General features: G+C 39.2%; 2 protein-coding genes across 2 annotated transcripts; both read right to left on the reverse strand.

Annotated features, from left to right (window-relative positions):
• Nucleotides 1-4058: 4058 nt before the first annotated feature.
• On the reverse strand, nt 4059-5669 carry LOC145888823 (C-type lectin domain family 4 member E-like). Its single transcript, XM_082979689.1, has 4 exons — nt 5367-5669; nt 4841-5080; nt 4221-4368; nt 4059-4152 (listed from the first exon to the last, which is right to left on the reverse strand). Exons 1-4 carry the CDS (start codon nt 5611-5613, stop codon nt 4059-4061), a joined length of 729 nt encoding a protein of 242 aa, XP_082835815.1. The 5' UTR covers nt 5614-5669.
• Nucleotides 5670-6535: 866 nt separating this feature from the next.
• Nucleotides 6536-8869, reverse strand: LOC145908822 (putative MFS-type transporter C09D4.1). The gene is made up of 2 exons (XM_082996150.1): nt 8805-8869; nt 6536-8581 (listed from the first exon to the last, which is right to left on the reverse strand). Exon 2 carries the CDS (start codon nt 8528-8530, stop codon nt 7103-7105), a length of 1428 nt encoding a protein of 475 aa, XP_082852276.1. The 5' UTR covers nt 8531-8581; nt 8805-8869; the 3' UTR covers nt 6536-7102.
• Between the last annotated feature and the right edge of the window lie 3363 nt (nt 8870-12232).

Below are 12232 nucleotides of genomic sequence, written 5' to 3' on the forward strand. Positions count from 1 at the left end.
TGAACCGCGGTAGAAGTGACCGCTGTAGTAAAAACGCAAGAAAACGCAGGCAAATAAACGCACCCACCCTAAGGCTCGTTGCGAAGAAGAAGTTGCCCTTTCGCAACTGCCTGCTGCATGGCCATTAAAAAGTTGCTTTTGGCCACGTTTCATTCAATGTTCATCCGAACTTTGTTGGCACCGCGTCTTATGCAGCCTGCCACAACCCAACACCTCCCAGTGCGACTTGCTGCTATCCGACAGCAACAGGTGTGTGATTGTTCAAAAATACTAATGATTTAATGTGGATTTGGCATTATTGGAGCTGTTGAATTGTTGAATAACTTGATATTGCTACATTGCTACCATAACGTATATAGTGAAATTCATCAAAATCAAACAGATCCTGTAATAAAAAGCCAGGCTGATCCTGTAATAAAAAGCTACTTCTGCTGTTGCTTTTTTTAGTATTCAAAATCATACAAATGCAATAAAAAACTTAAATGTATTTGAAGCATACGTTGATTCCAAATACGGCATTGCACAGAAATAAAAAGAGTAGCCAAGGGTTTTGAAGCAATTTACAGATGCAACGAGTTACCGTGTACCATACACCCCGTACGCCTGAGTACCGTACGCCTGAGTACCGTACGCCTGAGTACCGTACGCCTGAGTACCGTACGCCTGAGTACCGTACGCCTGAGTACCGTACGCCTGAGTACCGTACGCCTGAGTACCGTACTCTTGAGCGCCGTACACATTTTCAGTAGTCTGTACGTTTCTGAAATCATTTACAGGTTAAGAAACAATCCTGTATGTTTTAACAAACAATAAAGTACAGGAGTACCTTTGGCGTCGTCTGTAGAAAAAGTACAGCGTTATAATTACTACAGCAACAAATATGATGGAAGGAATAGTGGCGGCCACTGCTATTAATGTGGTGTTGTCGTTGTTTTTGTCTGCGACGTTTTTGTCTTCGACTTTTGGAACATCTGTGTATACAAAATATTAAATGCGTCCATAACAAAATACCAAACTTGGCATCAAAATTTAGAAGTCTTGCAAGGATTTTACAGTGATTCTATACTAGCGATGTTAGGTTTTGGAAAACAGAATTATTTCATTTTAAACAAGCATATGCAATCACACAATAAAGTGAGCTGGCGTGCGTTCAAGTATAAAATCTGCCGAGCTTTGGTATGATTACTGTTTTGAAATTATCAATACACCGTCAAGCAGACACAAATGCAATCAGTATATAGAAACGCCACATCATGGGATTGTACAAAGGTTCAAATATACGCAAACAGTTTGTTGCTGATGCTGCCAGGCATACTACTTAGTAATTATAAGCTCTCCTGGCAAAAAAACGCTTGTTTGTACGACGTTTCGTGAAACGCCAACACGGCGATAAATAGTCACGTGCGCGCAAAAAGGGCGAAAGAACCACAACAAGCTAAAAAACGGGGAGGGAGGAACACCATTAATAGAAAATGCGCGCCAACAGGACGACACCAGGGTCTAAAGCATAGCGCCCTGAGGTGCGAAAGACCATCACGTTCAACCAGGGGGCGTGTCGCGCTGACCGTTTATCAAATTGCGATAAACGGGTAGAAAGAAGGTTTCCCTCTTATCATTCAGTGCAGACCGATGTGCATTTATATGAACACACTCAATAAACATCCTCTTGTACCTGTCCTTTTCCCGGTCCAGAATTTCTGTATCCTCAAAATTAACCGTGTGTCCTGTTGCTGCAACATGTTGCGACAATGCCGTCCTTGCCACCTTATTGGGTTTGCCCAAACCTACTTTCTACCCGTTCATCGCAATTTGATAAACGGTCAGCGCGACACGCCCCCTGGTTGAACGTGATGGTCTTTAATTCGCACCTCAGGGCGCTATGCTTTAGACCCTTATCGTCCTGTTGGCGCGCATTTTCTATTATTGGTGTTCCTCCCTCCCCGTTTTTTTAGCTTGTTGTGGTTCTTTCACCCTTTTTGTCTTTTGCGCACGTGACTATTTATCGCCGTGTTGGCATTTCACTTCGATTATCCTGATGAAGGTTGGATAACGACCGAAACGTCGTACAAACAAGTGTTTTTTTGCCAGAAGAGCTTTTAATTACTAAATACGCAAACAGATTTACACATTCTTAATCTGAAAATAGTAAGAGTAAAGAGATTGGAATTTTCTACAACCATCAAACAAAATCGTTAACTGCAAACTTTATGCTAGGAAAAGTAGGCCCATATAAAAAGGTTGAAAGTCAGCCACCGTATATACTATGGAAAACTTACACGGGTACGACCTTTCACAGATGTACTTTGCGTCCGTATGACAACGTACGTCAACTAAATTTATATTTTTCGCCCAAACGGGGAAATACCCCATCGTAACGCAATTGTCCTCATTAACTGGATTATTTGGTTCAGTTCGCCTCCACATATTACTGGTATTACTTAATATGGTGCCGTCCGTCCATCTGAAGTCATGCCCACCGGTTTTGGCCTTTGCACCGGTTAAGTATGAGAATGGATAATCTGCAAAAATACGACCATAATACCCAATACATGAGTGTCGGGTGTACATACAATACAAACGACCAAAACATTCAGGTTTGGAACTACTGCATTAGACGTTCGGAAAATGTATACATGTTACCTATCGACTTAAGATCTGTGATATAGTCCGATCGTTGCCTGGGATTTTGTTTGAACACATCATATAAACTGGTTGCCGTAAAGCTCTTTAATTGGCTTTCAAGGTGCCGACAGCAAATATTGGGTGGGCAATGTTTATAGATAATAGAGAAAGTGTTACTTTACCAGTTACAGTCTCGATTTTGATTTCATTTTTGAGAAATTGCAATATTTCTGGTGTTTTGGCATTTGCTAACTGTGCATCTCTTGCGGCACACGCACTTTCAGCTTGTGCATAGCCGGCAGCGTATGTTTCGTTGGAAATAAAGTACTCCAAATCTCCCAAGTGATGCCAAGTTTCAGCAGAAGTCTCTGTGAAAAATGTACAACTGGAGATCATGCACAAAACCACTGCACTTTTGACGACTTCCATTTTCGATAATTGCCATACACTAACGATGGTAAAAAACTGCTACTCCATCGCTTTTAACTTTGAGTTACTTCACTCACGGTGAAATTACAAATTGACACACAAAGGTACCAACAATCACAATTTCCTTGTCTCCAATATCATCTGAATGTCTTTATTGCGTCACAAAACACTTTTTTACACACAATGGTTGAAAAAAGGGTACATTTAGATTTCCCGTTTGTCCAACGGGCCCTGTCTTATCATGCAGTGCAGTGTTTTAGTGTATGAAACCAACTTATTTATTGTCACTGCTGCTTGATTAGAATTTAACATTTATGTTGCAAGAATTCGTAGTATTGTGTAGAAAAACTTATTTTTAATGCATGCTTTAGTTACTATGCCATGTGGTCAATTAGTTACACTAATTTACTATGGTAACATTTTTGTTTTTTGAGAAAGCAGAAAAAATGCATTAATAAAATCAAGATATTGAAATAATCCAGAAGAAAAAAGAAAAAAAAAAATTTGTGTCACTGTTTCTTATTATTGCTTCAAAATCATTGCACAAACAGCAACACAGGTGCAACCGGGTAAAACATAATTTTTATGGATAAAAATTACTTATCCCATGAGTAACGTTATCTGGGAAGGGGAATTCGTTAACATGGAGCGCTGCCTCGCAAAATAAAACTGCGGTTTGACCTTGAGTAACCGCACCACTCCGTCATCACTTCCTGATTGGCTAAATTGCTCACGCCGTGCAAACAACTCTCCGATTGGAGTCCCGCAAAATACTAATGATTTTATTTGGATTTGGGATTATTGGATACGCTGAATAACTTGAGATGTTGCTACATTACTTCCATAACGTAGTAAAAATCATACGTCGAAATCAAAACATTACAATAATGTGATGTATGATGAAAACAACTTGAATGTATTTGAAGCATACATTGATTAGAAATACGGTACGGCACACAAGTAAAATGATTAACCAAGGATTTGTAGCAATTTTCTGATGCAACGAGTTACCGTGTACCATACACCCCGTACGCCTGAGTACCGTACGCCTGAGTACCGTACTCTTGAGCGCCGTACACATTTTCAGTAGTCTGTACGTTTCTGAAATATTTTACAGGTTAAGAAACAATACTGTATATGTTTTAACAAACAACAAAGTACAGGAGTACCTTTGGCGTCGTCTGTAGAAAAAGTATAACGTTATAATTACTACAGCAACAAATATGATGGAAGGAATAGTGGCGGCCACTGCTATTAATGTGGTGCTGTTGTCGTTGTTTTTGTCTGCGACGTTTTTGTCTTCGACTTTTGGAACATCTGTGTATACAAAATATTAAATGCGTCCATAACAAAATACCAAACTTGGCATCAAAATTTAGAAGTCTTGCAAGGATTTTACAGTGATTCTATACTAGCGATGTTAGGTTTTGGAAAACAGAATTATTTCATTTTAAACAAGCATATGCAATCACACAATAAAGTGAGCTGGCGTGCGTTCAAGTATAAAATCTGCCGAGCTTTGGTATGACTACTGTTTTGAAATTATCAATACACCGTCAAGCAGACAGAAATGTAATCAGTATATAGAAACTCCATATCATGAGATTGTACAAAAGTTCAAATATACGCAAACAGTTTTACACATTCTAAATCTGAAAATATAGAGTGAAGAGATTGGAATTTTCTACAACCATCAAACAAAATCGTTAACTGCAAACTTTATGCTAGGAAAAGTAGCCCATATAAAAAGGTTGAAAGTCAGCCAACGTATATACTATGGAAAACTTACACGAGTACGACCTTTCACAGATGTACCTTGCGTCATTTTCACAACGTATGTCAACCAAATTTATATTTTTCGCCCAATCGCGGAAAAAACCCATCGTAACGCAATTTTCAATAGTAACTGGATTATTTGGTTCATTCCACCTCCACATATTACTGGTATTACTTAATATGGTGCCGTCCGCCCATTTGAAGTCTTGCATCGGTTTGGCCTTTGCACCGGTTAAGTATGAGAATGGATAATCTGCAAAAATACGACCATAATACCCAGTACATGAGTGTCGGGTGTACATAAAATACAAACGACCAAAACATTCAGGTTGGGAACTACTGCATTGGACGTTCTGAAAATGTATACATGTTACCTATCGACTTAAGATCTGTGATATAGTCCGATCGTTGCCTGGGATTTTGTTTGAACATGTCATATAAACTGGTTGCCGTAAAGCTCTTTAATTGGCTTTCAAGGTGCCGACAGCAAACATTGGGTGTGGCAATGTTTATAGATAATAGAGAAAGTGTTACTTTACCAGTTACAGTCTCGATTTTGATTTCATTTTTGAGAAATTGCAATATTTCTGGTGTTTTGACATTTGCTAACTGTGCATCTCTTGCGGCACACGCACTTTCAGCTTGTGCATAGCCGGCAGCGTATGTTTCGTTGGAAATAAAGTACTCCAAATCTCCCAAGTGATGCCAAGTTTCAGCAGAAGTCTCTGTGAAAAATGTACAACTGGAGATCATGCACAAAACCACTGCACTTTTGACGACTTCCATTTTCGATAATTGCCATACACTGACGATGGTAAAAAACTGCTACTCCATAGCTTTTAACTTTGAGATTCTTCACTCACGGTGAAATTAAAAATTTACACACAAAGCTACCAACAATCACAATTTCCCTGTCTCCAATATCATCTGAATGTCTTTATTGCGTCACAAAACACTTATTTACACACAAAGGTTGAAAATAAAGTACATTTAGATTTCCCGTTTGTCCAACGGGCCCTGTCTTATCATGCAGTGCAGTGTTTTAGTGTATAAACCAACTTACTTATTGTGTCACTGTTTCTTATTATTACTTTTAAAATCATTGCACAAACAGCAACACCGGTGCAACTAGGTAAAACATAATTTTTATGGATAAAAATTACTTATCCCATAGGATTTAACTTTAGGAATGATTTAAAATAAAAATAACTTACTGCGCATAAAACTTGTCCGCCACCCATCTGAACCCCGTCAAGCTAGAAGGTGCTTATTATGTTTTTGAAATGTAACGTACAAAATACAGCCTAACCAAATCAACTGACAAGATAGATATTGTAGACTCTTGATGCCATTGCTGATACAGGTGCTGGGAGCACAGTCCTTATTTACGTAATGCGTGTATACGTTCAGTGCCATTGTCTTGGTCTGGTGGCCGGCTTTTTTCGTTGCGTTTTAATTGTCGTCTTTGACTCTGCTGCACGTGCTCTCTGTCTAATCTGCTACTTTCTTATATTTCATGTGTTAGGAGGCCGTAAACTATCGAAAATTGAGGCCCGTTGAACTGCATGCTCATGTTTAAGGCTTGCCTACGTCACAGTTTGATAAGTTTTGTTTAGTACGTTGTGTTGTGTCATGCATAAATTTTTATTGCAAAAAAACGCGTTTTTGGGACCCGCGTATTTCCACAGGGAACCTGTCACGAGCACTGGTATAGCTGTATAGAAAGCCATGTCCATATGTAACAAATATAACATCATAATTTGCTGTTTAGAGTTTTTTAAGCGTATGTCTACAGCAGTAACCAGACATCACACGCACACGCAAATAATGCATTACGTTCGGAAAGTAGGCATGATACAGTGAACTTAAATCACGTCATTGTGACCTTATTCCTTGAAGATTAATGGCATTGCGAATATTATTTTTCGTCAAAAATTGCAAATTTCAGCTTCGGGGTAACGGGACGACATAGTGTAAAACAACTATTGCACAAATAACTGCTTAAGTTGTGAACCCACGCATTTGCAGTACAATATATTGCTAGTTTCTTGTGCAAGCAAAATCAAATGCAACAATAGTTTGAAAAAGACTCATCTTTTCATGCGCAACGTAGTTTTTTCTTAAAAAAACGAGTGATGTATGTTGTTGTTCATCGAACATTCGATGCACGAGAAAACTGCTTTTGGGTCTGAATTTTTACTTCTTGTGCAATCGCAGGTAAACGATATAAAATAGGGCCTACAGTCAAAACAAGGACAAAAGTTTGTAGACCGTGTCAGTTACAATTTAAAATAGGTGTCTCTTCATCGTCATCATCGATATTTACAGTGTCAATTTCCAACCTATAGTTTCTCGACGATATAGGTAAAGTCAGTATAATTACCAGGAGGAGGCATCCGCACTGAAATCCGAGAACACCTTCGTTTCCCAAATAAATTAAAAATTCCCTTCCAATGATTCCCAGTAACATGGCAATAGTGCTCTGAATCCCGGTCATCCAGGTGCTCACGAAGGTTTCATCACTTGGGTAGGTCAGTTGGGTAATCATTTCTAGAACTACAACAATTGTGATGCCGATGAAGACGCCGTACAATCCGTTGCTGATAAACAAACCAAAAATGTTTCTGTACATCGTGCTCAGTAGAATCCCGATCGTCGAAACGAGGGCTGACATTTCGGAGGAAATTGCCAGGATCTTGTACCTCTTGAAAACGTCCACAATTTTTCCGCCGACCAGCAGTCCCATTGCCGCCCCCACAGCATATACGGTCATTATGTAGCCACTCAAAGTGTCCGGCTCAATGGTTTGAGTTAAGTTTAGGTTCCTCACAATTTCGGACATCATCAAATTTTCAACCAGGCAAAGTTGTAAAGTTAAACCCATGACTACGCACAAGACCAGGAACGACCAGTTGGTGAATAGCACTCGTGTCTCTTTCCAAAAATCTTTTATCGATGGTGACTTTCTAGTCTTTTGCATTAGTTTAAGTCGTTGTGCATGAGTTGGTGGTATCTGTGGCCTGTCTGTCAGTGTAACGGTAAAAAATATTGTTGTTAAAGCAGAGATTCCAAAGAAAGATCCGTACATGATTTGCAGCAAGTGTTTTCCCGAATTTAGGGTGTCATCACTTAAGATCTCTGTCGAACGTAAACCGTGGCTTGTTGAGTACACGAGATACGCTGGCAAGTTGTAACCGCACATATCTCCAGCGTACGTACCAATCACATTGAGGGCAATAGCGGTGCCCACCTGGTTTTCCCTAAACCAATAGGCAGCAAATGTTCCTGGGACTGCCATAGCTACTGATTGAGACAACCCAGAGAGAAATTGTCCTAGGACAATTAATGGAAATAAGGAGCGGCTTAGAAACGACAGAGTGACCAACAGCAAACCGATTGCAGAGGACCCGGCTACCATCAAAATAATTGTCCTTAAGCCAATAGTTTTCCTAAAAACTAACCAGGCCAAAGGCATTGTTACAAAGAGGGCGCTCAAGTTCCGTGCATTTGTAATCCAGTCCACAGTTGAGCGCGAGACGTTGAAAAACTGAGTGTAGAAATTGTTAATCTCGCCGTAACTGCTGAACGAAATGCCGGAAAAGAATTGGAAGACAAAGAGCCCGAAAAGAAATGCCCATCTTCGCTTGAAAACTTTCAGCTCATCCATTGCTGTAAAATACAGAGAATGATCTACTGCATGCATGGATAAAATTCCTTTAAAGCGGTGCTGGTTTATCTCTCAAATTTCTCACTTCTGCAACAAAAATACAGGCCCTTGTATAATCCTTTCTAAATTTATTCAGTTTATTTTTAATAAGGTGTCAAATTAAATTTCTACATTGAGAATAACAGGTAAATAAACTTACCTGGTTTAAAATACTATGTACGACGTATATTTGAGACAAATATTTACTTTTACACTTATTTAGATCGAAGAAAAAATGCCGGAGATTTAAACCATGCAGCTACATACTTACATTGCAGTTTTTCGCTGATCAAATCAGTCAATTTTAAGTTAACGTTAAGCGTTCCGCTACAATCTGCAACAAATGTGATACATTTACATTTCTACTTCGACGAAAAAAGTCGACAAAAACAGAAAAAACATCACTCAAAATGACACCGTCGTCCGGTTAAAGTTGTATGCGAGCATTGCTTAACCCTTAAACACTGTGTTTTCACAAAAGCATCAAACAAATGCTCGAATTGTATTCGAGCAGGGGTGTGGAACGTTCGCAAAACTTGACCAAAAATAAAACATCGGTATTACCTTCCCTAATGGGGCGGAAAAAAATCTTTCATACGCTCTTGTAGTTTAATAAACAGCGACTTGGGCGGCAGAATGTGAAACTTGCCTGGGTACAAAATGAGCTTGCACTGCATAGTATAGAGTCCATAGTAAGACAACATAATAATAATAAATGAGTTATCTTTGGTCAAAATGTACTCTACGCAAGCTTATTGAATATCAATCTTCTGCCTTTCAGTCCTTTATTAACCCGACGCTTTTCTGCAACCAGTTCAATGTAGAAGTACTGATGATGAACCCAGTTTGAGTTCGAAACGTTTACTTAGAATATGTTAACAGCATCCTAGCTTTGGCTTTCCTTTTCAAAGAAATCATATGGTGTTGCACAAAAATACGAATAGTTTGATTCATCGAATATCACTAAACTAAACGTATGCCAATTCATTTACAGATCTCACTTGTTCTGTCATAAACGTTTGTTTCTACATAATTAACGATACACAAAATTCAATCATCATCAGCCACGGTTCTTGACGAAGTTTTATTGTCCCGCTAAGGGTTGACACACGGTGTCGTTTTGCTCCAATTAAGTAACTCGAGGTTAGGTAAACCAAATTTGTCGCGGGCCAGCTGGCCGGAAGTTCCCCATATTTAAGTCTTAAACTCGCAAACGTAAGCGTATCCTGCAGTTTACCAAACAACAGTACTCAATTAAACTGACTGGGAGTAACTAGCTGTAGTTCAAATCGCAAGAAAAAGGAAGCAAAAAAGGCTCTTTACTCACTGCTAGTAGCGTTGCTGTAATTAACTGCTGTTGGTCCATTTAAACAGCAAGTTAGCATTCTGTTGCATGCCAATTTTATTGCTGATATTTGTGTAGGAATGTTAAATCAGGCACGTGCTGAAACAATACTTTGCACATAAAAGGAAAGAACTTCAAAAACATAACACTACATTTAAAATATGCATTTGATTACAAAAATCGTAACCCAGGATTTTTAAGCTGTAAAATACTCGTTTATTGTCTACAGCAGTGCCTCATTTAACAAACCAATGTGTGTGTACGTCACTGCCTTTGTTTAGCGCAAAAGTGCCTTTGTCTAGGTCCTAAGGTGGGTTTTCTTCATTTTGTTCAGTTCAGTGTTTCAGAAATTTTTTTGTCCGCGCAACCTTTAGTGCACACTAGACCTGCTTACACCGGCGTCTAAAGCGGGTTCGTGGCACGCTTCTTATCCGCTTCCCGCCATTATCCGAAAAAGCGTCACGCTAGCTAGTTCCAGAGCGGTAGTTGGACGAACTATAGCTTCTTTTTGCCCATCAGCTGATCGATATATATGGCGGCAAAGTCAAGTTTGGTTACATTTTTATCACGTAATTGTAATGTAGTTGGATATTTAAAGCGTTTTTAGACTTTTTTCTAAATTTTGAATCAAAATTACTAATTTAAATGTAAGTAAAAATGGGCAGTGACTTGGACATTTGGAATAAATCACCTTGAGACAATTGACTGCAATAGAATGCTATGATAAAAAGACTATTTATATAAGGTGTATGTTGTTGCACTTCTCTAGCACATATGCAAAACAATTCAATTACCGTTTTCTGAAATAGTGCTTTTTATTAACTATCATTTTTGTCCAAATGCCAGCAAAACGGAGTAGATAAAAAGTATTGAACAAATATTTTGGTGATGAATGGCAGTAAAGCACCACAAACAGCCCAAAAAAACTTTTCTCAACCGGCATCGCTTTTAATGATTATGAACTTCAACAGTCATTTCACTACAAACCCCATTTTGCAAGAACTTCACAGCACGTATATTGAGGCCCGAAGCTCGCTCGTTATTCTGTTAGTTCTTCATGGTTCAAGACACAAGCTCGCTCGCAAACCATTTAATGTATACAGGGTTATTGTTTCAGTCTACAAGGTCTTGCAACGACCTTACAATTACAAAGCTGACATATTCTACGTCATCAACATAAAGGCAACCGCCGAATTGGGCAATATGTTCAATGCATGCATGTGTAAGCAAATCCTGTTTTCCATGTGCACAGTAACTTGCTAGTTTATAGTATAGCGTCAAGTATTTCCTCTGCTTTGGACTGCCTGTGCTTGCGATCTAGTACTTGGTCATTCTGATTCTATCGGTTGTCACGTAAACTACTCATGTTAAAAGGACTGAAGTTAACGTTGTCTGCCTTGTGTTTTTCAGCCCCATGGCCTTTAAGGGTCAAGGATCATAAACTCTAAAATGACGTTAACTAAGGAACTCTGCGCCTAATCTACAGCGTTTGGTAAACAGTAAACAAATTTGTCGCGGGCCTGATAAAATAGCCCGGCGGCACGAATGCGGCAGCTGGCTGGAAGTTCGCCATATTTAAGTCTTAAACTCACAAACGTAAGCGTATCCTGCAGTTTACCAAACAACAGTACTCAATTAAACTGACTGGGAGTAACTAGCTGTAGTTCAAATCGCAAGAAAAAGGAAGCAAAAACGCACCAGTCCTCAGGCTCTTTACTCACTGCTAGTAGCGTTGCTGTAAATGGTTGCTGTTGGTCCACTTAAACAGCAAGTTAGCATTCTGTTGCATGCCAATTTTATTGCTGATATTTGTATCGGAATGTCGGATCAGGCACGTGCTGAAACAATACTTTGCACATGAAAGAAAAGAACTTTCAAAAACATAACACTACATTTAAAATATGCATTGATTCCAAATACAGTAACCAAGGATTTTTAAATTGTAGATTCACGTTCGTAGCGCTTTCATTGTCTACAACAGTGACTCATTTAACAAACCAATGTGTGTGTACGTTGCTGCCTTTGTCTAGGTCTGAAGTTGGATTTTCTTTGTTATGTTCAGTCCAGTGTTTCCCAAATTTTTGTGTCCGCGCAACCTTAAGTGTATACTGTTTCGGTCTACCAGGTCTTGCAACGATCTTATAATAATCAAGCTAAAATATTCTACGTCATCACCATACAGACAACCGCCGAGTTGGGCATTATGTTTAATGCATGTATGTGAAAACAAATCCTGAATCCCATGTACACAGTTTTGCCGTATAAACTGCTTATGTGAGAAGGATTGAAGCCTTTTTCGACACGCGGCGCCACTGTTCGACACGGGCGGCGTGAATAAATATTAAGTTACCGGT

Source organism: Ascidia mentula, chromosome 1, assembly GCF_947561715.1.
Source record: "Ascidia mentula chromosome 1, kaAscMent1.1, whole genome shotgun sequence".
Classification (NCBI taxonomy): Eukaryota; Metazoa; Chordata; class Ascidiacea; order Phlebobranchia; family Ascidiidae; genus Ascidia; species Ascidia mentula.

Coding starts and splice junctions, on each gene's coding strand:
- LOC145888823 (XM_082979689.1), bottom strand. CDS start 5,613: ATGGAAGTCGTCAAAAGTGCAGTGGTTTTGTGCATGATCTCCAGTTGT. Junction 5,081..5,366: donor CAAAATCGAGACTGTAACTG/GTAAAGTAACAC, acceptor GTATTTTTGCAG/ATTATCCATTCTCATACTTA. Junction 4,153..4,220: donor TTCTACAGACGACGCCAAAG/GTACTCCTGTAC, acceptor AAAATATTTCAG/AAACGTACAGACTACTGAAA.
- LOC145908822 (XM_082996150.1), bottom strand. CDS start 8,530: ATGCATGCAGTAGATCATTCTCTGTATTTTACAGCAATGGATGAGCTG.